We start from the raw sequence: 26,214 nt of genomic DNA, 5'->3' as shown, positions 1-26,214 counted from the left end.
TTGTGTGCCAAGATTGTAGCGTCATACCCAAGAAGTCTTGAGGTTGTAATCGCTGCCAAAGGTGCTTCAACAAAGTTCTTAGTAAAGGGTCTGAATACGTATATAAATGTGATATTTCCGTATTTAAAAAATTGTAAACATTTCTAAAAACCTGTTTTTGCTTTGTCATTGAGGGGGGGGGGACAATTTTGTCCGTGTTAGAATAAGGCTGTAATGTCGCAAAATGTGGAAAAAGTCAAGGGGTCTGAATACTTTCCGAAGGCACTGTTTATATATATATATATATATATATATATATACACAAACATACATGTATATACTCTGGACTCCGACATTGCTTGTCCTAATATTTATATATTTCTTAATTCCATTATTTTACTTTTAGAGTTGTGTGTATTGTTGTAAATTGTTAGATATTACTGCACTGTTGGAGCTCAGAACACAAGCATGTCGCTACACCCACAATAACATCTGATAAATATGTGTATGCGACCAATAAAACATTTGATTAGAATAAAAAATAAGCTGTAAAAATGGGATATCCGCTAGTTACCACACCCACAAAGTCACATTTGGCTCGTAAATAATAATTAAAACAAAAATGAGTTTTTTGGTCTTAATTGGAGTTTAGGGTTTGGCATAATGTTAGCAGTGTGGTTAAGGTAATGGTTAGGTTTAAAATCAAATTATAAGAAGATAAATTGTAGAAATGGGCGGGGTTTATGACGTTATGCCTGTGTTAACAAGTGACGACGGGGAAAGGTGACGCTTGGAACACGTCATCCACAGACGCCGGAAAAGGCGCAAGCTGGAAGTTCATCATCGAGCTGAGGTGGCTTTATTATTGGAGCGAGTACTACCTGTTCGTGTCTGTCTCCCTTGACGAATGAGGTTGTTATTGTTGAGTACTGTCACGCCAGAGGTTCTCAGGTTTCGATTGATTGAGTGGACGGCACTGCTAGCTAGCCACCACCCTTTTCCATTACTAGCTAACATCGTTCTCGCTTAAGGCGCTCAAACACTCCGCTTATTCGACGCCATGGACCCCGTTGGTCAAGGTAACGTAAATTACTGATACTATTGTTGTTGGATTTAAGACATATTTGCCAGCTGGCCGTTGGTTTAGGGGGAAGTTATTACGAATTATTGTTCATGATTGTGCATTGGATATGAACGCAACTTCGGGGGCCCGACGCAGCAACAGCCGTTCTTCTGGAAATGTCATAGGAAGGGGAAAGGAGGGCAGAGCTCGAGTTACTGTGATGAAATATCTTTGTTAATCTCATTAATTTAGTCCTCTATCAATTATCTCGTTTAATGTGTTTATAGTTATGCGATTATTCAATTTGCTTGTTTAATGGCTCGTATCTTTCTTGTAAACAAAGGCTACTTTGCTTGCTAGCTAGCATGCTAGTTAGTTAACGTAACTGGCTAGACAAGAACGCAGCCAGGATGGTTGGTTAACTAGTTTGTTAGCTTGCCAACTGATATGGTTCAATTGAGTGACACACCTTGGCTATGTTCCCAATGACCAACAAGGCAACAGTACAGTGAACATGTCATACCCCACGAACGATGTAGCGCCCCCCATTGGGCCATTGAGTTATCGCGTGTGACACATTTCAGTTGTGTGACCACAGATTTATTATGTTGACCAGATACTCAAGTGTCTGCTCAAATGGAAAATAAATGTCTTTAAAAAAATGGAAGCCAGTTAGCCTCTGTACCAGTAGCATATACACTCCCTGTAGTTCATGTCCTGTGCCAATTTTAATTTTATTAAAAACTGCTTCTATAAACCAATAAGGAGATGGGAGAGGCAGAACTTGCAGCGCGATCTGCGTCAGAAATAGAAAGAAGTTCTATTTTAGCCCTCGGCAACGCAGACGCTCGTTGACGTGAGCAGTGTGCGTGCAATAATTGAATAAGATTTCTAAATTTATTTTACAACGCTTGCACATGCGATGTGAGAGGTGTGGTCAGCCTATTAAGACCTTCAATTGAAAAACGACTAGGGGGGAAAAACGGCAATATTACTGTTTGTCTCGCTTGAGTCACCGTAGCAACAACCTAGCCAGAAACTGTTCGTCAAAATAGGTTGAATTAATCCAAGATAAATCAAGAAAGCGGTCATTAATTTTGACGTTTTTCCAAAGAGGTCTTAGTTGCGCAATTTTACATCTCACTAAGATGTTTGGTGCAGTATTTCTCAAGTGAAAAAATTTGCATATGAACTAGTCGTCTCTCATTGAATGAAAAGGAATTAATGTCCCCACTCCTGCTAGGAGTAGTACTGTTGACCAATCCCAGACGAAGGGGTGTAAACTTAATTTCTTCACATGAAACCACGCACATGTGCGGTGCACATTTTGTGAACGGTGTGTTGCGCTAATTGCATTTTGGAAATTTTGCGCGTAGCCTACAGCGATGTTCTTACTGTTGAGCTTGTAATATGAAGAAATGAAACTAACATTCTAAACGGTCTGAGCTGTTGCATCGGTCTCATTGCTTAATTTTAACATTTAAATTCTGTGCAGTAGGTGTATGAATTTTGGATCTGTCCTCCCAGTCTTTTTCGAAACGTAGACCCAAGGACCCTTAATTTTGAGCCCTGGAGGCAGTTATTTTATAAGGACATTTACACATTTGGTTGTAATTAATGTTGCAATATATTATAGGCTACCGAGGGTGGCCAATCATCCTCCAGGAGAAGCTAGCGACAGATTTCAACGGAAATATTTTAAAATCTGCATGAGGAAAATATGCGCATTTTCCCACAACAGACTTGTTGATAAAAATCCGTGTGCTGACGTAGTGCACACAATGACCTTTAGGTTTTTATTCGGTACAATGTGTTTCCATCGCAAGTTTACTTTTTATATGGTTATTATGTTAATATTTGTGCATAAATACGTTTCCACCATCATTTGTCGCATAATACATTTTACAGACAAAGATTCCACCATGTCGAACAAACAATTCTGTCGACGTTTTATAAAATTGTACCAAAATGTTATAAATGTAATTTATTATATATACATGCAGTGTATTCAGACCCCTTTTTCTACATTGTTACATTACAGCCTTGTTCTAAAATTGAATATAGAAAAAAAAATGGATTCAATCTACACACAACACCCCATAATGATAAAGCAAAGGGTTGATCAATTTTTTTGCAAAAAAACAGCTGAACCCCCCCCCACCACCACCACCATGCTACACCATAGGGATGGTGCTAGGTTTCTGCAGACGTGGCACTTGTCATTCAGGTCAAAGAGTTAAATCTTGGTGTTAATCAGCCCAGAGAATCTTGTTTCTTATGATCTGAGAATCTTTAGGTGCCTTTTGGAAAACTCCAAGCGGGCTGTCATGTGCCTTTTACTGAGGAGTGGGTTCTGTCTGGCCACTCTACCGTAAAGGCCTGATTGGTGGAGTGCTGCAGAGATGGTTGTTCTTCTGGAAGGTTCTCTCATCTCCACAGAGGAGCTCTGTCAGAGTGATCATTGGGTTCTTGGTCACCTCCCTGACCAAGGCCCTTCTCCCCCGATTGCTCAGTTTGGCCGACCAGCTCTAGGAAGTATCTTGGTGGTTCCAAACTTCTTCCATTTAAGAATGATGGAGGAAACTGTTCTTGGGGGACCTTCAATGCTGCAGACATGTTTTGGTACCCTTCCCCAGATCTGTTCCTCAACACAATACTGTCTAGGAGCTCGGCGGACAATTTCTTCGGCCTCATGGCTTGGTTTTTGCTCTGACGTGCACTGTCAACTGTGGGACCTTATATAGACAGGGGTGTGCCTTTCCAAATCATGTCCAATCAATTGAATTTACCACAGGTGGACTCCAATCAAGTTGTAGGAAATCTCAAGGATGATCGTTGGTTTCAGGATGCACCTGAGCTCAATAACGAGTCGAATGCACTGTGTATATACCGTACCAGTCAAAAGTTTGGACACGTACTCATTCCGGGTTTTTTTTTTATTTTGACTATTTTCTACATTGTAAAATAATAGTGAAGACAGACATCAAAACTATGAAATAAAACATATGGAATCATGTAACCAAAAAAGTGTTTCCTCTTTGTGTCCTAAATTGCACCCTATTGCCTAAGTGCAGCCATGTCAAAAGTAGTGGACTATATAGGGAATAGGGTGCCATTTGGGATTCTAGCTTAGCCCAGTTCACTCAAAGGATTGACAGGAGTGAACTAATGGCCATTTAAAAGGCTGCTGCTTCCGTGGTGGGCTAGTTCTTCTTAGAAGAACGTTTAGGCCTAACTGTGTAATTAGCTCCAATCTCCCCCCAGGAGTCTTCTGCTTTTGTGGCACTAAGCCCTTTCCTTACGTTGTGTTGCTGTTTCAGTCTCCTTATCCATTTCTGTAGCTGCCTGTAACCAGGTTTCCATCCCAACTTTTTTTTTTATGAGAGTACGCCGGGTAAAAAAAATAAAGTCACGACAGGGCCTGATAGAAACAGCAAATTTGTCTGTAAACTTTCAAAATGTCAACAAAACAGAATGCCTTAGGCAAGGTGGGATCGTTTATTCTGTAAAATGTATTATGCAAGAAATGGTGACGGAAATATCTATGCGCAAATATTGATATAATAACCATCATATACCGAACTACACGTGGAGGTCACGTGATGATAGTGTCGTCGGAGCGAATTTACACCTTGACTTTTCCCACATCTTGTTGTTAGCCTGAATTGAGAAATATATTTTATGTCACTGGTCTACACACCTGTTACCCCATAATGTCAAAGTGGAATTATGTTTTTCAGACATTTCTACAAATTAATTATAAATTAAAAGCTGAAATGTCTACTATTCTACCCCTTTGTTATGGCAAGCCTAAATAAGTTCAGGAGTAAAAATGTGCTTAACAAGTCACATAATAAATTGCATGGACTCGCTCAGTGTGCAGCAATAGAGTTTAACATGCTTTTTTTAATGACTTCCTCATATCTGTGCCCCACACATACAATTAAGGGTTCTCAGTCAAACCGTGAATTTCAACCACAGAGACCAGGGAGGTTTTCCATTGCCTCACAAAGAAGGGCACCTATTGGTAGATGGGTAAAATAAAAAAGCAGACATTGAATATCTCTTTGAGCACGGTGAAGTTATTAAACTTTGGATGGTGTATCAATACACACAGTCACTACAAAGATGCAGGCATCCTTCCTAACTCAGTTGCCGGAGAGGAAGGAAATCGCTCATTGAGGCCAATGGTGACTTTTTTAAAAACAGTTATAGAGTTTAATTGCTGTGAGAACTGAGCATGGATCAACAACATTGTAGAACCTAAATGACAAAGTGAAAAGGAGGAAGCTTGGACAGAATACAAATATTCCAAAACATGCATCCTGCACTAAAGTAAAACAACGAAAGCTAATGGTTTGTCCTGAATACAGTGTTATGTTTGGGGCAAATCCAATACATTACTGCATCATTTTTCTTCCACTTTGACATATTTTGTGTAGATTGCTGACACACAAAATGGCAATTTAAATCTTGGTGTGAATATTTTCTGAAGGCCCCGTATGTTGTGTAGTCCTCCCACATTATACAGGGTGATGCTACTTTCCTCTAAATAATAATATTATTATTCTGAAGAGATGATTGAGGCTTGACTACCGTTTGACAAATAAATACAAATATCTCGCTCTTATCCATAATATCATGTGCATGTAGGTAGTCTATACCTGCCACAGGGCTCCTGAGTGGCGCAGCGGTCTAAGGCACTGCATCTCAGTGCAAGAGGCGTCACTACAGTCCCTGGTTCAAATCCAGGCTGTATCACATCCGGCCGTGATTGGGAGTCCCATAGGGCGGCGCACAATTTGGCCCAGCGTTGCCGGGGGTAGGCCGTCATTGTAAAATAAGAATTTATTCTTAACTGACTTGCCTAGTTTAAAAAAATATTATAATACTCTGCGAGCTGTTGACTAGAGCCAACGTGCCAAGACTAGAGTGGGCACATTCGCTATATAACGCAACATCGGTTGTGACAATGCGATAGAAACCCATTTGACTTTTATATATTTTATTCAACCGCACAAGTTATTTTTATGTGCACTACGTCATCAACGCACATCCTTTGATCTGCAACAAGTCAAATTGATTGAAACATCTCTGGTGGGAAAATGCGCATATTTTTTAAATTTTATTTTAGAATATTCATATGAAATTCTGTTACCATGGAAACCTTGTTAGTGTGACTAAAGACAGTGGGTGAAGATACAGACATCTGGTTCTCTTACTGTTGATGACATTAACACTTCAATTCAAGGCCTTCTACTCTCATCTCAGCGTGCCCCCACTCTCTCTCTCTTGAACCAGACATCAACCTGAACTCCCCCAACAAGGGCCTGGGCCCCGCAGGAGGAGTAGACTCCCTGACGGGTGTCTCCGTGGAGGGGGGAGCCATGGGAGTGGCAGCCGTCAACACGCTGCCCCCAGGGCTCACAGAGGAAGAGGCCGAGGAGCTCTACTCTGAGCTAACCAAGGTAGGCCCTGTTGTCCTGTCTGTTGGGGTTAAGGTTAGAGGTAGCCAAGGGCGTAGCAGCCATCCACACGCTGCCCCCAGGGCTCACGGAGGAGGCAGAGGAGCTCCACTCTCAACTAGCCAAGCTAGGGTCCTGTGTCTTCATCCGTCTGTCTCTGTCGTCCTTTCTGTTGGTCTGAGCTCACCAATGTAGGTCCTGTTGTCCCTAGAGTTTGGTTTACTAATAATTAATTCGCCAAATATTTGAGGAACTCTGTGTCAGACAATGGGGACATTGAACAAATATAAACGCAACATGTAAAGTGTTGGTTTCATGAGCTGAAATAAAAGAGCTCAGAAATGTTCCATATGCACAAAAAGGTGTTTTTTTCCCCCCTTAAAATGTTGTGCACACATTTGTTTACAGCCCTGTTAGTGAGCATTTCTCCTTTACCAAGATAATCCATCCACCTGACAGGAAGTGGCATATCAAGAAGCTGATTAAACAGCATGATCATTACACAGGTGCACCAAAGATTTTTTTATAACTAAGATAGACCACAGCCTGTCCTTTCCAATGGGAACAAATGAGTCATAGGGGGCAAAACAAGTATGGCATCGTGTGGGTGAGCAGTTTGCTGATGTCAATGTTGTGAACAGAGTGCCCCATGGTGGGGTTATGGTATGGGCAGGCATAAGCTACAGACAATGAACAAAATTGCATTTTATCAATGGCAATTTGAATGCACAGAGATACCCTGGAAGAGATCCTGAGGCCCATTGTCATGCCATTCATCTGCCGTCATCACCTCATGTTTCAACATGATAATGCACAGCCCCATGTCGGAAGGATCTGCACACAATTCCTGGAAGCTGAAAATGTCCCAGTTCTTCCATGGCCTGCATACTCACCAGACATGTCACCCATTAAGTATGTTTGGGATGCTCTGGATAGTCGTGTAGGACAGCGTGTTCCAGTTCCCGCCAATATCCAGCAACTTCACACAGCCATTGAAGAGGAGTGGGACAACATTCCACAGGCCACAATCAACAGCCTGATCAACTCTATGTGAAGGAGATGTGTCGCGCTGCATGAGGCAAATGGTGGCAACACCAGATACTGACTGGTTCTGACCCACACCCCTATTTTTTTTTTAAAGGTATCTGTGACCAACATATCTGTTTCTATTCATGTGAAATCCATAGATTAGGACCTAATTTATTTCAATTGACTGATGTCCTTATGTGAACTGTAACTCAGTAAAATCTTAAATTGTTGCATTTTATATTTTGGTTCAATGTAGTTTGCATGCTTTGAGACTAATTCACCCAAAGAAGACTGTCTCTTCAGTTAACCACACATGTCAGACATTGGTGGAAAGGGGCCTGGAATTGACCTCTGACCTCTCCTGTGTGTTGCTGTCAGGTGGAGGAGGAGATCAACACCCTGAGACAGGTGCTCCTGGCCAAAGAGAAACATTCTGCTGATCTGAAGAGGAAGCTGGGGCTGAGCCCCCTCAACGAGCTCAAACAGAATCTCACCAAGGGGTGGCAGGATGTCCAGACCTCTAATGCGTAAGTAGAAGATCCTTTAAAAAAAAAAAATCATGTTCAAATCCTTTGTGTTTTTTTACCAAAATAGAAGGGTGAAACATATTTTAATGTTTTAAAGTTTCAGTATGAGTCATTGTAACTGGATTTTAATGACCGAAGATAAAACCACAACCGGTTGTTTTTCAATGGGAGAAAATGAGTCCTAGTGGGCAGAGCCGAGCATGAGCTACCGAGATCCTTTTGAGCTACCGAGATCCTTTTGACGCGTTGTATTTGTATATATATTTCCTTTAGGGAACGCCTACTCTGAAGTGCACGTGTGCAGTAACTCAATTCGCTCTTGCGCTCGTAAACAATAAAACATTTTAATACTTTGGAAAAGGTTCAAGTCTACAGGTGGCGCAGTGGTCTAGGGCACTGCATCGCAGTGCTAGCTGCGCCACCAGAGTCTCTGGGTTCGTGCCCAGGCTGGGCTGGGTTCGCGCCCAGGCTCTGTCGCAGCCGGCCGCAACCGGGAGATCCGTGGGGCGACGCACAATTGGCATAGCGTCGTCCGGGTTAGGGAGGGTTTGGCCGGTAGGGAGGGTTTGGCCGGTAGGGAGGGTTTGGCCGGTAGGGAGGGTTTGGCCGGTAGGGATATCCTTGTCTCAGTATGTAAAAAAAAAAAAAAAAAAAATGTAATAAATTTTTTATTTTTTTTAAATGTATGCACTCTACTGTAAGTCGCTCTGGATAAGAGCGTCTGCTCTTGGCCGGTAGGGATATCCTTGTCTCAGTATGTAAAAATGTATGCACTCTACTGTAAGTCGCTCTGGATAAGAGCGTTTGCTAAATGACTAAAATGTAAATGTAAAAAATGTACAGAACTTAGTCCACTCTGTTCATACCAGATTTTAGTTTTGAGAAGTGAAAACTGTATTGCGATCCAATGTATAATCGATGAGGAAAATTAGCAGAATGTCGTCCCAAATCCATCTTCTCCCACTGGGCTTCCTCTCGTCACCATATTTGGTAGTGAGTGGAAACACCGATTGGATACTTCACATTTGATACATCCGGTGAAACATCTGGCTCATTATTCTGTCTGTGGTATTAGCTACTGGATTGTTCCCTTCTCAGATATCATATCAACCTAAGCCTCTTACAAATGCTTGACTCTTACTGTACGGCTGTGCTAGCCTGGTTATCTTTCTGGAACCGTTCTGGAAATGACATGGTTGAATAGAAAATATCTGAATCTACCCTATAGAATGAATCAGGCGACAGACGGACAGCTAACAGCGGGACACACTGCTGAGCTGTACATCTCTAACCCCAGTCTCTGTTTTCTAGCTATGTCAGAACCACTGAGAAACTTGGCGAGTGGAATGAGAAAGTTACCGGTTCAGAGTTGTGAGTCTCTCCTGTTTTACTGCTCAATCGATCGCCTCCTGTCGCCTGCAACTAGTGTGTTTGCCCCCCCCCCCCCCCCCCTCTGCTCAGAACTTTAGTAACAAAGCTGCTGTATCTCACCATTTTATTATGTTTTAACACCTGTCTTTGTCCGTAGGGAGCATGTTAGTTTCCTCTTGGCTGTTACGTGTGAAAACTCCATCTGTTTTATAAAGGCCAGGTATTTAATAATAGAGGGCTTTAACTTCACAGAAAGATGTAGTTTAATATAAAGGCCAGGTATTTAATAATACAGTAGGCTTTAACTTCACAGAAAGATGTAGTTTAATTTGCAACATTTTTTTTCAGTGTCGTGATGTCATAGTGGAATTGTTTTTATTTTTATGTCTTGAGTCAGTAAGTGTTAAACCACTTATGACAAGCCTAAATAAGTTCAGGAGTAAAAATGTGCTTAACAAGTCACATAATAAGTTGCATGGACTCACTCTGTGTGCAATAATAGTGTTTAATGTGATTTTTGAATGTCTACCTCTTCTCTGTACCCCACACATACAGTGATCTGTAAGGTCCCTCAGTCGAGCAGTGAATTTTAAACACATATTCAACCACAGAGACCAGGGTGGTTTTCTAATGCCTCGCAAAGAAGGGCACCTATTGGTAGATGGTTAAATAAAAAAAGCAGACATTGAATATCTCTTTGAGCACGGTGAAGTTATTAATTACACTGGATGGTGTATCAATACACCCAGTCACTACAAAGATACAGGCGTCCTTCCTAACAGAGTTGCCGGAGAGGAAGGAAACTGTTCCGGGATTTCACAATGAGGCCAATGGTGACTTTAAAACAGTTACAGGCTGTGATAGAACTGATGCTGGATCAACAACACTAATTTTCCACATAATAACCTAAATGAGAGTGAAAAGGAAGCCTGTACAGAATAAAAAAAATATTCCAAAACATGCATCTTGTTTGCAATAAGGAACTAAAATAAAACTGCTAAACATTTTAAATAAACTTTTTGTCCTGAATACAGTGTTGTGCTGGATTAGCCCCAAACATATCATCATATTCTTAGGCATGGTGTGGCTGCATCATGTTATGGGTATGCTTGTCATTGGCAAGGACTAGGGAGTTCTTTTTAGGATAAAAAGAAACAGAATAGAGCTAAGCAGAGGTGAAAACCTGGTTGTCTGCTTTCCAACAAACACTGGGAGATGAATTCACCTTTCAGCAGGACAACAACCGAAAACACAACACAATATACACTGGAGTTGCTTACCAAGATGACATTGAATGTTCCTGAGTGGCCGAGTTACAATTTTGGCTTAAATCTATGTTAAGACTAGAAAATGGATGTCTATCAATCAACAACCAACTTGACATAGCTTGACAAATTAATAATGGGCAAAGATTGTACAATCCAGGTGTGGAAAGCTCTTAGATTTACAAGCGACTTATTTATTCGTGCATACATTTTACATATGAGTGGTCCCGAGAAGTGAACCCACTACATCTGTGTTTTTATAAGCTACAATCTAGACCAGAAGTAACGCACGGACATGTATTCCCAAACGACGCTACTGCCACCTTCTGGTTTGGAGTGGGTTTTTTTTTTTTACGAGGCTGACGACTTCCAAGGTCATTGCTGTGTGAACACGAGATTTCCTGCCGACAGTACTTAGAGATCTCTGAACATCAGAGAACGTTTCATACTCCTTACCGTTGTAGGATTATCCAACGAGCTATGAGGGAGCTGAAGCTGTAGGCATATCTCAAAATGATCCTTTTTTTTTTTTTTGATCGGTAGCTAGCTAGCTAGCGATGACTCCCCATCACATTAACGTCTGTCAGTCGTCTATCAGTTCCTTTCCCCTTGTACTATATTTCATACTATAAAGCAGGGAACTTCCTTGCCCTAAGCCTCTCAGTGTTAAGGTGACATCCTCTGGACCAACAACCAATATTTGTTTTTACACTTCTGTTATTAGTTTGGTGGCAGTTGGTTGCTCTTAACTAGGGAAACGGAGGGGGGGGGGGGGGGACATGGGACCTAATGTTTCCCCCCCCCCTCTTCCATGCTACAGTATTTATATCCTACATCTATGTGAAACTAACCTTCTCACACCACCACTGTTGCTACAGCAAATTTTATTTTCCGGGTGGCTGTAGGCCAATATTAACAGGCTTGGTAAGTGGCTTATTTGTGAGCTATCTTTCACTGTCCTTTCAGTATACATACACACTTACACACAAATAGTTTTACTCTTAACAGGATTGTGTGGGTGAGGACTGGAATACTGGAGAGGGAGAGAAACACCAATTGAGAGAGAGCTAGTTGGCTGTGTGTGTTTGCGCACCTGTGAGATTGAAATGTGACCAGGCACATTTTGAAAAGCCAACTGACATTTTACTCCTGAGGTACTGACCTGTTGCTCCCTCCTACAACCACTGTGATTATTATTTGACCCTGCTGGTGATCTATGAACATTTTGAAGAACAATCTGGCTTTAATGGCCATGTACTTTTATAATCTCCACCCGGCACAGCCAGAAGAGGACTGGCCACCCCTCAGATCCTGGTTCCTCTCTAGGTTTCTTCCTAGGTTCCTGCCTTTTCTAGGGAGTTTTTCTGAGCCACTGTGCTGCTAAATATGCACTGTTTGGGGTTTTAGGCTGGGTTTCTGAATAAGCACTTTTTTACAAAGGGCTTTAAATAAATTTTGATTTGTATCAGTATATACAGATAAAGAAGAAAGTTAAGTGTTTTATTTAGCCTATTTTTAGCAAGACTGCAGCTATGTTATGCTATGTATTGCTTTCCAGTTTCCTTTCTAGTCAGCAGATACCAAGCCACATCCTCCTTTCCATTCAGGCAACCGACAAACAGGATCTGCAGGATACCACTAATTCCATGTTTTGTTTCAGGGACTGTTTGGTTGGTGCCAAATGAATGACATATCAAATAGTCTGCTGTATCTGATGCTGGATAGTCTTTGATGTGGGTTACTAAGGAAGTTCTAATCTCTAAACACAGAATAGTTTAGTGCAACCCCGTTTGGTACTCGAAGCCCTAGAAATTCTGCGGAATTGGTTATTTGTCACGTCTGCAATTCTCCAAAGACCCCCAAAAAAAGAGGGGGAAAAAACTGTCACTGTTGTCCCGACCCCAGTAATCAAGATTTTGAATTTGTGTGTGAAGTACAATTTCATATAAACTTCATAAGTCTCTAACTTTCCCTTTCCTTCCATGTAAAAAGTATTTTTGTTTAAATGTTCATTGTCGCACTGTGTCCGTAGATATCTTACAGCGTCTGCCACTTTGGATGACATTGCCCAATCTGAAGCGTGAGTCAATATATATATATATTTTACATTTTTTAGTTTATTTATATTTGTTTAAGTTGGTTTTTCAGCAGGGATAAAGGGGCTTCTGACTTCATGCCATCTGCTTGGAGGGAGAGGGTGGAGTTCTGTCTGACCATGCTTCTGTTTGGCTGGTGGTGGTGTGGATGGTGTTGGGGTTTCAGTGGGTTTGATGGTAGCTTCTCTCTGTGTTGGTTCCTGTTCCTCAACTGCAGCCCTGGAGTCCCCCCCCCCTCTCACATGTTTGGTTTAGCCTTGCACATGCCTACATTATTTATTATTATTATAGCTTGTGTGAGGCAACAACATAAGTTGTTGGTTACTTGAGGACTGAAGTTGAGTTTTTCTTTTCTTTTCTGTGTTCTACTGGAGGCCTAGTCTAGCTGAATGTACTGGCCTTAGTCATCACATCTCCTGCGGACCCTCTGACCTGCTTTACAACGTGTAACAATCGATCATTCATTGATTGTCCACTAGCTGCACAGTTTCCCCAACTGTGTGTTCACTATTATCAAACGGTTATCAATACCATTTTTTTAGTTGTTTGTATTGGTCAGTCTGAATAGAAATCAATCTTAAGGGATGAGGACTTAGACCCTATAGACGTGTGTACTGAATGGCTGTCTAGTAAGAGATGAGTAAGAGATGCTTGCGCTATCAGGGTGACTTAACTATTGATGCCACGCTAGAGACAATCGCCACCTCTGCTCAGTTGTCTGTGTGGGTGGAGTGCCGCCCCTGTATAGGCCTAACAGCCATACATTGAGGGATATCTGTATATACGATGGGATTATTATACAATATTATGGGCATTGGGGCAGGAATGTGTGTAGAATGGTATGGAACACGTGGTTGCCATGGTTTTGATTCCCGTCCATTATTACGAGCCGTCCTCCCCTCAGCACAGTCGTGTCGGGGAAGATTCCTGCTTTAGGTTGGTCACATTGAGGTTTGTTATGGAGGCCTAGCTCTTTTAATGTAAAGACTATATTTTACTTCTGTTTTTCAACTCTAGGTTTTCAATTTATAGTACGATCTAAAATAATAACATATTTGTTTCGAGATCGTTTTAGGCTGCTGCGTTGTGCAATTGATCCACCCACCGTGTTGAACTTTTTAAAATACTGTACACGGGGTTGGTAGTCCGTCTCGCCCTACTGAACTCCCACTGGGGTCGGGTCGTTTGTCCGCCTCGCCCCACGGGGTCGGTGGTAGTGTAATGTAGGCATACAGTAGAGAAGGCCTTGTAACTGCAAGACAGTCCCCGTCTTTGTCCCTTATAACTTACTGGTTGTCAATGAAGCCATTTTAATATCCTTTTCAATCAAACCATTAAGAGGAAACCTAATGTTTAATTTAATGTTCTTGGTAGAGACATTGGTCACGTATTGGATACAAGCTGTTTGCTGTGTGCCATTTTTCTCTTCTTGTTTCCTCTGTGTTTCTGCAGACTTGTATTTGTCCTGTATGGCTGTTCATTAGTCAAAGGCTGCGTTGACACAGCCAGCCCAATTCTGATGGTTTGTCCAATTGTCAAAGAAGCTGATCTGATTGGTCAAAAGACCAATTAGGTTTCCACTATCAGAATTGGGCTGCCCTGTTTTTTAAAGGCTGCTTTTGTCTGTGATTTAACTCCTTAGTGGCTGGCTGACTTCTGCTTAATCTGTTCTAAACCAAGTGAGGCTGGTTTTCAGTCATGTTCTAAGGAGATTCCCTTCTCTCTCTCCTGTCTACCATCTTCCCCCTACTCCCATCTCTCTCCCTCCCTTATTTTCTTCTCTCCCCTTGCAGGTATAAGAAGACTTCCGAGACCCTGTCTGTGGCTGGACAGAAGACCACCGCTGCCCTCTCCACCATGGGCACTGCCCTCAGCAGGAAACTGGGAGACATGAGGTACAGACCAAGACACAAAATGGCCGCCCGCCGGACCTTCCTGTAGAACAGGGGTGGCAAACCATAGAAATAGAATTACTAGATTATTTTTTAATTTTTTTAAAGCTCCTCGGATAACAAATGTTTTCACTGTTACAGAACAGTGACTTGGGTATGTTAATTGTAGTATTTATATAGACCAACCCTCTAGGGCTGTAGCAAATCTACTAATCAGCTGTACCTCAGGACCTTGATTAGCTGAATCAGGAATTACAGCAGGACTGGAGCAAATGCCTGTGTACTACTCAGTAGTTATCCAGGAAGAGGGTCGGCTACCCATGATGCCACAGATACCTTAAAGGTAAGGGAGTGGATCAGAAAACCAGTCAGTATCTGGTGTGACCATTTGCCTCAAGCAGCGCGACACATCTCCTTCACATAGAGTTGATCAGGCTGTTGATTGTAGGCTGTGGAATGTTCCACTCTTCGATGGCTAAGTAAAGTTGCTGGATATTGGCGGGAACTGGAACACGCTGTCGTACACATCGATCCAGAGCATCCCAAACATGCTCAATGGGTGACATGTCTGGTGAGTATGCAGGACATGGAAGAACTGGGACATTTTTAACTTACAGTAATTGTGTCCATATCCTTGTGACACGGGGCCTCTGCGTTATCATGCTGAAACATGAGGTGATGGTGGTGGATGAATGGCACGACAATGGGCCTCAGGATCTCTTCACGGTAAAATGCAATTGTGTTCGTTGTCTGTAGCTTATGCCTGCCCATACCATAACCCCACCACCACCATGGGGCACTCGGTTCACAACATTGACATCAGCAAACTGCTAGCCCACATGACGCCATACATGTGCTCTGTGGTTGAGGCCGGTTAGACGTACTGCCAAATTCTCTAAAACGACGTTGGCTTATGGTAGAGAAATTGACATTAAATTCTCTGGCAACAGCTCTGGTGGATATTACTGTAGTCAGCATGCCAATTTAACGCTCCTTCAAAACTTGAGACATCTGTGGCGTTGTGTTGTGACAAATCTGCACATTTTAGTGGCCTTTTATTGTCCCCAGCACAAGGTGCTCCTGTGTAAAGATCATACTGTTTAATCAGCTTCTTGATACGCCACACCTGTCAGGTGGCTGGCAAAGGAGAAATGCTCATGTAAACAAATTTGAGAAGCTTTTTGTATGAATAGAACATGTCTGTGATCTTTTATTTCAGCTCATGAAACATGGGACCAAAAACTTTACATGTAGAGTTTATATTTTGGTTCAGTGTAGATACTAGCTGTGGTGATGCCATGAGGACCATACTTCTTACAGCTATGTTGTTGAGCTATGCCTGTATGGTTCAAAGCAACACTGTGTCATTCATGTTATAAATATGTTAAATAATCCCATCTGTCCATTCATCACCGACACTTTAATCACCCTCCCTAATTGCATACTAACTCCAGTATCTAAGGGAACTGGGAATATGCTTGTTCATTAACATTTTAACGTTTCCAAGTCCACTTCAGTGTGTGTGCGACAGTATGTTGGCATCCTCCCCTGTTCTAGCTGTGTTTCCAGCTCCGTTACCCCGTTCTAGCCGTGTTTCCAGCTCCGTTACCCCTGTTCTAGCCGTGTTTCCAGCTCCGTTACCCCTGTTCTAGCTGTGTTTCCAGCTCCATTACCCCTGTTCTAGCTGTGTTTCCAGCTCCGTTACCCCGTTCTAGCAACGTTTCCAGCTCCGTTACCCCGTTCTAGCCGCGTTTCCAGCTCCGTTACCCCGTTCTAGACGTGTTTCCAGCTCCGTTACCCCGTTCTAGCTGCGTTTCCAGCTCCGTTACCCCGTTCTAGCCGCGTTTCCAGCTCCGTTACCCCGTTCTAGACGTGTTTCCAGCTCCGTTACCCCGTTCTAGCAACGTTTCCAGCTCCGTTACCCCGTTCTAGCCGCGTTTCCAGCTCCGTTACCCCGTTCTAGCTGCGTTTCCAGCTCCGTTACCCCGTTCTAGCCGCGTTTCCAGCTCCGTTACCCCGTTCTAGCCGCGTTTCCAGCTCCGTTACCCCGTTCTAGCCGCGTTTCCAGCTCCGTTACCCCGTTCTAGCTGCGTTTCCAGCTCCGTTACCCCGTTCTAGCTGCGTTTCCAGCTCCGTTACCCCCGTTCTAGCCGCGTTTCCAGCTCCGTTACCCCCGTTCTAGCCGCGTTTCCAGCTCCGTTACCCCCGTTCTAGCCGCGTTTCCAGCTCCGTTACCCCGTTCTAGCTGCGTTTCCAGCTCCGTTACCCCGTTCTAGCTGCGTTTCCAGCTCCGTTACCCCGTTCTAGCTGCGTTTCCAGCTCCGTTACCCCGTTCTAGCCGCGTTTCCAGCTCCGTTACCCCGTTCTAGCCGCGTTTCCAGCTCCGTTACCCCGTTCTAGCTGCGTTTCCAGCTCCGTTACCCCGTTCTAGCCGCGTTTCCAGCTCCGTTACCCCCGTTCTAGCCGCGTTTCCAGCTCCGTTACCCCCGTTCTAGCCGCGTTTCCAGCTCCGTTACCCCGTTCTAGCTGCGTTTCCAGCTCCGTTACCCCGTTCTAGCTGCGTTTCCAGCTCCGTTACCCCCGTTCTAGCCGCGTTTCCAGCTCCGTTACCCCGTTCTAGCCGCGTTTCCAGCTCCGTTACCCCGTTCTAGCCGCGTTTCCAGCTCCGTTACCCCGTTCTAGCCGCGTTTCCAGCTCCGTTACCCCGTTCTAGCCGCGTTTCCAGCTCCGTTACCCCGTTCTAGCCGCGTTTCCAGCTCCGTTACCCCGTTCTAGCTGCGTTTCCAGCTCCGTTACCCCGTTCTAGCTGCGTTTCAAGCTCCGTTACCCCGTTCTAGCTGCGTTTCCAGCTCCGTTACCCCGTTCTAGCTGCGTTTCCAGCTCCGTTACCCCGTTCTAGCTGCGTTTCCAGCTCCGTTACCCCGTTCTAGCTGCGTTTCCAGCTCCGTTACCCCGTTCTAGCTGCGTTTCCAGCTCCGTTACCCCCGTTCTAGCCGCGTTTCCAGCTCCGTTACCCCCGTTCTAGCCGCGTTTCCAGCTCCGTTACCCCCGTTCTAGCCGCGTTTCCAGCTCCGTTACCCCCGTTCTAGCCGCGTTTCCAGCTCCGTTACCCCCGTTCTAGCCGCGTTTCCAGCTCCGTTACCCCGTTCTAGCCGCGTTTCCAGCTCCGTTACCCCGTTCTAGCCGCGTTTCCAGCTCCGTTACCCCGTTCTAGCCGCGTTTCCAGCTCCGTTACCCCGTTCTAGCCGCGTTTCCAGCTCCGTTACCCCGTTCTAGCCGCGTTTCCAGCTCCGTTACCCCGTTCTAGCCGCGTTTCCAGCTCCGTTACCCCGTTCTAGCCGCGTTTCCAGCTCCGTTACCCCGTTCTAGCCGCGTTTCCAGCTCCGTTACCCCGTTCTAGCCGCGTTTCCAGCTCCGTTACCCCGTTCTAGCCGTGTTTCCAGCTCCGTTACCCCGTTCTAGCCGTGTTTCCAGCTCCGTTACCCCGTTCTAGCCGTGTTTCCAGCTCCGTTACCCCGTTCTAGCCGTGTTTCCAGCTCCGTTACCCCGTTCTAGCCGTGTTTCCAGCTCCGTTACCCCGTTCTAGCCGTGTTTCCAGCTCCGTTACCCCGTTCTAGCCGTGTTTCCAGCTCCGTTACCCCGTTCTAGCCGTGTTTCCAGCTCCGTTACCCCGTTCTAGCCGTGTTTCCAGCTCCGTTACCCCGTTCTAGCCGTGTTTCCAGCTCCGTTACCCCGTTCTAGCCGTGTTTCCAGCTCCGTTACCCCGTTCTAGCCGTGTTTCCAGCTCCGTTACCCCGTTCTAGCCGTGTTTCCAGCTCCGTTACCCCGTTCTAGCCGTATTTCCAGCTCCGTTACCCCGTTCTAGCAACAATACTTAATTTCCTGTCTGTATCAATGTGTCTTATGACCTTCCGTTCTTTGGCTTGTTCTGTTTGTCCCATTTTGATCATTGTTTTGTTTTTGTCATTTTCATCTATCACCAAGCCTGACTAATAGATGTTTCTGATGATGGGTCCTAACACCCCCTACAGCAGGGCTTCATGACATGTCCCTCTGTTCAATACCATCTAACATGTAACCACCATTGCTGCCAGATTTGGGTAAAAAATAAAAATGGCTGACCTGCGTAATATTTTCTTTGTCGCTTAAAATCATGTCAACAAATGGTAGTGTCCCAAATGGCTCCCTTTTCCCTACATAGTGCGCACTACTTTTGACCTGAACAAAAGTGAAACCTATGGTCAAAAGTGATGCACTAAATTTTGGAATAGGATGCCATGCCATCTAGGACACTTCCTCTGCGAGCGGCCTCCTTGCAACCCTGTTCTACAGTAGCTTATCTATGCCCCAACCTGATAGGCTAGCTCTGCTCGACCCACCACTGCTTGTTCCTCACCCTGTTTTCGTTCTTCCTGTGTTTTTTTTGCTGCGACTGGTCTACAGAGCGCTGCCTTTCTCAAACTCCTTTGGGTAAGAGTTCTCTGCTCCTGCTGGGACTGAAACCATCCCAATTAGCTACTTGGTCAACTTCTACAGCACATCTGTCCAGTAAATATGGCTGCTCTGCTGCAGAAGTTAATTCATTTTAACTTTTATTGAATGCTGATTTGTCATCCCTCTTGCTGTTATGATCATGAATATTCTCTTGTTATTATTGGAGGAAATCTGTTTCCCTGCATATATGAGTATGACTGTTAATCTGATTGTTTGACTGAAGTGGCCACCAGGGGGCAGTCTCAACTTGCACAGACTTGTCTGCAGACATTCTTTAACTGTGTTCGTTTGACTGGCTGTCTGCTCTTTTAATCGTTCTGTCCCATAGAGATGGTTAGAAGAAGCAACAATTGTATTTGTCTCATTAGGGTGTCTGTGAGAGCATGTGCAGCGCCATTGAAGGCATCTCCATTTTGAAGTAGTCCATTTTCTTCTACTTCTGAGTTTGTTAACAAACTGAAAGGGTGCATACTGTCATCTGGAGTGTGTTTGAACAGGTATAAAGACAAAGTTGGTGATTTACTGTCTCCTGCAGTGAGGGAATGTTGGCTGATCCCTCCTGACGACCTGGTTGGCATCATGTGATCATTAACCCTAGATGACTACTTCAAAATGGTGAAAGTCATCAATGGCGCTACCCAATGCTAAAACGGGCTTTTGGGGTCTAGAGTCCTCTCTCTCTCTCGCTCTCTGCTTGGCTCCTAACACTCACACTTCCTTGTCTCCTTCCCTTTAACGCTTACAAAGTAGCAACTACTCCATCCGCCAATCGATAAGTATGCCAACGATGAGGTAAATTGGCTCAAACTTTTTTATTATAGTTTACTATTTATTTTATTGATCACTTTAATGAAATTAGGCATTTTAGATTAACAGTTGTTGTGTGGTCTTGTTTGTGATTTTAAATAAAATAATTCTGCTTTTGTAATTGGAAGATTGCTGGTAATCAAACGTAGTCTCACAAAATACTGTTGACTCGATTTTTATTTTTATTTTTTTAAAGCAACTGTCTTAAGACGAGCGTAAACCCAGATGATGTGTGAAGATGTCACCCATCAGTTTAACCCTGGATTTAAGGAATCTGGTGGTTGAGCATCTTTAGTATTCTAAATGTACCATAACCCCTTAAAGGAGAGGATTATTATTTTATCATCCGGGGGTTTCTATCGTGAATGAACACTTCTGAAAGTTGTATTTTTGTTGTTGTTGTTTAGTCAGTGATATTCCTGTTTAGAATTTTTTTTGTTGCTTGAATGTTTTTTGTAATATCTGTTTTGCAGAAACTCTCCTACCTTCAAGTCGTTCGAGGACAAAGTTGGGAACATCAAGGTGAGCTGAAAATGGTTCATGGGCAGACGATGACCTGTGTACTGCGTCAGGGACCACTTGATAGCCGATTCATCAGGGACCCCTCATATCAGAACACAACTTTAATGTGATTTTTATTTTTTTTATTTATGTTTTAATCGCATACAAGCAGTTTAACTATGACTTCTACCGTGCATGGCCTGACTAATTAAGTCTCAGGCCCTGGGAAAGAACATTTTAAAGGTTCCGTCTTGACATCAGAGAGAATGTTACCGTTTTTAAAGCTTATTTCTTGTAATTCTATATGTTTTGTCAGTGTCATTTGCATTTTTTAAGCTTAAGAGATTCTGTTACTTTTTGTAGACTTTTTAGCTAGTAGTTCTGAAAGTCGTCCCCCGACTATTGCGTCCAACGTCGTTGCTCTCTTTGCTGTGTCCACTGAGCCATTGGGCCCGCCCTGCAACCTCATTTGATAACGCTGGGCTGGCCTCTTGCTCACTGTCACTCAAATTCAAGGGGCTGAAGCTCCATTGGCTAGAATTTGAATTGCTGCTCATAGATTATGCATGTATGAATTACACAGACACATCCAGCCCAAAACGGGAGGTTTAAAATGTGTGTGTGTGTGTATATGTATGTCGCTAAAGAACCAGCTAACGTCTTAAATTAGTGCATTTATGTTCAAAAACTAACATTTGGGCAAATACAAGAATTGTGTCATTGACGGATTATTGTGGATACCAATTATTATCCCCTGCGAGCCTCCCCGGCCCATGTTGTGCATCTGAGGGTTAAGAACGTGAACTGTGGATGAATAATATTACACCCTCACCTTTTTCCACGGATCCCTTGTCCAAAAATGTGTTTAATCTGTTATTGCTTGCAATATTACAAAAAAATATATATAAATATTTTTTTACGTCTGGTCGCGGATCCCCTACAGGACCTGAACCCAACTTTGAGAACCTCTATACTAGTAGACGCTGACCTAACACAACTCCATTTTGAACTGGAATGTACCAACAACAAGCCAAGTCAAATGGAAAAGTATATTTTTCTAGTTTGTACTTTAACAAAAAAAAAAAAAAAATTTGAATCTGCATTGTGCACTAACAGCATATTTTTCCTGGGTGATTCGAGACCTGAATGTTGATTTTTATTTTTTACATTTATTTTATTTGTGATTTAAAAATAAATAAATAACATAAATAATAATTGGCTGAAAGCCTTGGTATATGAGACCATAAACCATTGGTATGACACATGTATTTTTACAGCTCTAATTACATCGGTAACCAGTTTATAATAGCAATAATATGTATATGGCCAATATACCACGACTAAGGACTGTATCCAGGCACTCCATGTTGCGTCGTGCTTAAGAACAGCCCTTAGCCGTGGTATATTGTCCATATACCACACCCCCTCGTGCCTTATTGTCTAAGTATCCTATTTATTATTATTTTTTGATATTGGATTATTCTCAACTGTCTCTCAAACACCGCTTTTTAAGTGACTGTCTTCCTGACGATTGACCATCTATTCTGTTCACAGTTGGGCTGATTGGTGTCCCTGCACTGCAGCACAGGTAAACAAAACGTGGCTGGGGAAGTTGATTTAGAATTGTACCTAGTATTTACTAACGGGCTTGTTTGGGTTATTGTTAGATTGTATTCTAGCTTGGTGTCACCCTCGAGTTTGTCACATCGTTTAATAATTTACTGGTGCTGCAGCATTTTTGTTAAAGTGTGAAAATTCTTAACAGATTCATGATCAGTACAAATCTCAAATGACTTATATATACTGGGTTAACCTCTCACACACAGCTCCTTTTGAATTAAATTACTTCTGGGAAGATTTACCATCACGTTGATACCAGGCCATTCTTTTCTTTTTTCTTTCTCTCTCCCCCCCCCCGTCATCCTTCAGTACATGGTGGTTGGACCCAGAGGTAACGGAAAAGCTGTCCAGTCCCCGACCGAAACGAACCCCGTTCAGGACCACGCACCCTTCTGAAGATCCTCCTTCCGCTCTTATCACCGGGGACTGTGACGACGACATCACTGAGTGACCCTTGACCTGTGACATCACCCTCCACACCATATGCCATTACTCACTACCGCCTCCCACCTCAGTTACCTATGGGCCCTTGGCTCCTAGGCCCTTGTGGAGATCTGATAGGTGTAAGCAATACGGCAACAATTCCACCTATCCTATGAGAAGGTGGAGCCACTACCATATTGTTGAAACCTATCAGATTCTGATGATTTGTTGCCAGATTGCTTGCGCCTATCTAGTCAATTTCAGCTCTACACAAGTGCCTCGGGAGTTATGGGCTAAGGGTCGATCTAGAATCTCCTTCCTCAGCCTCCTCGCCTACTAAAAGCATGTGCATATCATCTCAATCGACCGCAAAGGACAACAGGTTACACAACATCAAATCATCACCGCTTGTAAAACAAACAACAAACTGTTAAACCATTTTTGTATTATAGCTATTTTACACTGCTTTGCATAATGTTTTTACATAACTTTTATCTATATGTAAAATATATATGAATAGATATATTGTAAACAATAGTGCAAGTCGGCATTTATCAGTAGGTAACGCGGGTGGAGAGTCTCGGAAACACGAGTGCAAAAAAAAAAAATGTCCAAAAGGAGAATAAAAACACTATGAATACAACAAGGATCTCTGTTTTGTATCCTGCTGGGCATTTACTTCAGTTTATTTTCTACACTGACTAGAATGTGAAGCAATGCTTTGCTGTATAGCTACCTGGCGAAATGTAGAAACTGTCTTTTAGCCTTTTATTCTTTCACTCGTTACTTTGTTTACTTTGCTGGTAGAAAAGTTTATTTCGGTATTTTTCTCTCCCCTTTTTTTTTTAAGGTGTGGAAGAGGGTTTTAAAGGAGGGTTTTTAATGACTCTGTGTGTAGGCTCACTGCTAATGTGCCACATCTGAAATGATCTACTGTGAAATACAGTCCAGACATTCTGACATTTATTATATGAAGAATTGTCCCCATGCCCCAGAACTAATCCCCCACCGTGTGTGTGTATGTATATATATATATATATATATGCACACAACATACACTCCCACAGACCCTGACTTATGTCACTGTTATGATCACCAACTGTTTTAGCCAGTGTGGACTTTTTAACACGGATGATCAACTAGCTGTAACTTATCCAACCACAACCTTCAAACACAACCATCAACAGCTGCAGTTGGTTTGGTAGCACAGTCACTTTTTTGTTATTTTCAACATGAAGTACCTATTTTAGATTTGGTTTTTTTGACTAATTTAGTCTTTCTATCCATGGGATGTTCATTTTTCCTTTATCTATCCTACTTAAGTATTTTACTTTTTTTTTTGTGTCGGTTTTGTGTTCATTTTTAGTAGTCATAATTGGGTGATGTATTTTAGATTTTTCTCTTGGGTGGAGTATAAGAGTCATTTTGTATTTAAGTGCCATCTGTAAATTTGTTGATTTAATAAACCTGCCTGTTAGATTTCTCAAGAGAATCCTAGAGTGTAGATTTATTAGGATGCCCATTTAGCTGTTGGACATGCAGCAGCTACTCTTCCTGGAGTCTACATAAAACTAAATATATGACCGAGTACAGAACCGTTGTAGACGAGAACAGAAGATGAATATTACATTTAAAATAACAATACAGATACTGGTTTCCCAGACCCAGAGAATCTCCATTGAGAATACTTTTTAGTCCAGGACTGGTCTTCGCAGGCAGCCTAATTCTGATATTTTGGGCAATTATTGTTAAAAGATCTGATTGGTCAAAAGACCAATTAGCGGCAAAATATCAGAATTGGGCTGCCTGAGTAAACACCGTTTTAAATACAGTAGGTTTCTATTGTCTCTGTTATGACATGGCAAGGAGAAAGGCATATGTAGCTTGTGTAGAGCTGCAAATTCATGTTTGGGTCAAATGTAAAGTTTTGCAAAGGGATGAAGGAATGAATATATAATTGCTTTATTTAGGACGTGAGCCTAATTGTAGACATTAAAGGGATCAGATAGGTGAATGTTGGCTAAATAAAATAAAAAGTGGTTTGTCGTATGTTTTGGATTTCAATAAAGCATTCCTTTAAAGGAAAGAGTTGTGTGGTTTAGTGTTTTAATTGTATTTGACCTCCGCAGGTCATAAAGGAGTGACTTCCTATCTGAGTTAAGCAGGTCACAAAGGAGTGACTTCCTATCTGAGTTTAAGCAGGTCATAAAGGAGTGATTTCCTATCGGAGTTAAGCGTGTGTCAATGGAACGTAATTCCCTTTTTTTTTTATGAACTTTTCTCTACATGTATTCTGACAATGAACTCCAGTGAGCGTAAGTAAAATATAATAACTCGCCAATCAGCATTGAGCTGAGCTCAACTGTGGGTGGTCCTGGCGCAGCAAAACACCCCCAAGGGAGGCCAGTTTTGATTTGGCGTCACACCAAAAGCAATAAGTATTTGTCAGAAATAAAACATGTTTCTGCCATTTGCTTGTGCCGTGTTACCTGTAGTAGATACTGTAGATAGGAAAGGGCCGATTTAGCGAAACCATGGATGGAGATGGGAATTTGGTGCTTTTATTTAATTTAATTCACCACACAGGACAATGATTAGGCTATGACTGCGATTCTGATTTAATCATAAATTCATACATTGTGCCACTGGCCTGAGATTATTGAAAGTGTAGCCTACAGGTGCACGTTAACTAGCTAGCTGGTTCATTGTTACCCATGCAATGAAGTTAAGACTAACAAGCATGTTAAGGGTTTATCATAGACCAAAACGTGTTTGCAAGGTTGCAAGATCGAATCCCCGAGCTGACAAGGTAAACTCTCGTTCTGCCTCTGAACAAGGCAGTTAACCCACTGTTCTTAGGCCGTCATTGAAAATAAGAATTTGTTCTTAATCTTAACTGATTTGCCTAGTAAATATATATATATGCACAGCAGTGTTCTATAATATTGGACTGTTGGCTTTCATACTTTTCTTAGCATTTTCATCGCAGCACAACAATTTTATACAATTTGTCAACACATTCCAATGACTAGAAGACGCATATGGGGAGCAGCGTTTGGTGGGGTGATGAGCGCTCTGTCTGTGAGTCCCTGGTCTGGCTATCAGAGCTGTTCAACTGTGTCACAATGAGACGCCGGACTATCGCGTGGATTATGATTTAAATTTTAGCCAGGTAGCCTAATCTAGGACATCAACAACTAAAAGCGTGTGCTATTGTATGATTGTCATGGGCATTGTCATTCATCTAGTCTGGTTTCTACAAATGATTCAAAAACAGTTGTTCTACTTCGCGCACACACACACACATACAAATCAGTAGGCCTACCATAGACAGCCACGATATTTAGCAACATTTATAGGATTTAATACTTTTTTATCTTTAAATTTGTTTTCACTGTATTAGACTAATCATATATTCCCTCGTTGATTTGATGATGTTTTAGTTTAAATTGTGCTGGTGTAACAGTATAACAGCGGCTTCTAGGTTTCAGAGCAAGTGACGTAACCGACTGAAAGGCTGCTAGCTCGCACCACCGCTAACTAGCTAGCCATTTCACACCCGTTACACTGGAATATCGGAGGCAGTGTTGATTTGTAACTCAGTGTTTCGAAATCAGTAGTTTAGTAAACGACCGGAAACATTTAACTTGCTTGATGACCATGTTCCAGGTCATGTAACTGT

General features: G+C 42.7%; 1 protein-coding gene across 15 annotated transcripts; it reads left to right on the top strand.

Moving 5' to 3' along the window:
• Positions 1-736: 736 nt before the first annotated feature.
• On the top strand, positions 737-24,618 carry LOC139557896 (tumor protein D54-like). Of its 15 annotated transcripts, none has more exons than XM_071373204.1 (11): positions 806-1,058; positions 6,344-6,510; positions 7,915-8,063; positions 9,375-9,434; positions 12,732-12,779; positions 14,589-14,690; positions 19,131-19,157; positions 19,932-19,973; positions 20,462-20,510; positions 22,044-22,077; positions 22,419-23,175. In XM_071373204.1, exons 1-10 carry the CDS (start codon positions 1,040-1,042, stop codon positions 22,050-22,052), a joined length of 672 nt encoding a protein of 223 aa, XP_071229305.1. In that variant the 5' UTR covers positions 806-1,039; the 3' UTR covers positions 22,053-22,077; positions 22,419-23,175. The 15 variants fall into 15 exon arrangements, with proteins under 15 accessions (XP_071229319.1, XP_071229317.1, XP_071229305.1 ...); XM_071373203.1 differs by having other exon boundaries at positions 19,929-19,973; XM_071373210.1 differs by lacking the exon at positions 9,375-9,434.
• The last annotated feature ends 1,596 nt before the right edge of the window (positions 24,619-26,214 follow it).

The sequence above is a fragment of the Salvelinus alpinus genome, chromosome 28 (genome assembly GCF_045679555.1).
Source record: "Salvelinus alpinus chromosome 28, SLU_Salpinus.1, whole genome shotgun sequence".
Taxonomy (NCBI): domain Eukaryota; kingdom Metazoa; phylum Chordata; class Actinopteri; order Salmoniformes; family Salmonidae; genus Salvelinus; species Salvelinus alpinus.
This window is presented reverse-complemented; position numbering and strand designations above follow the sequence as displayed.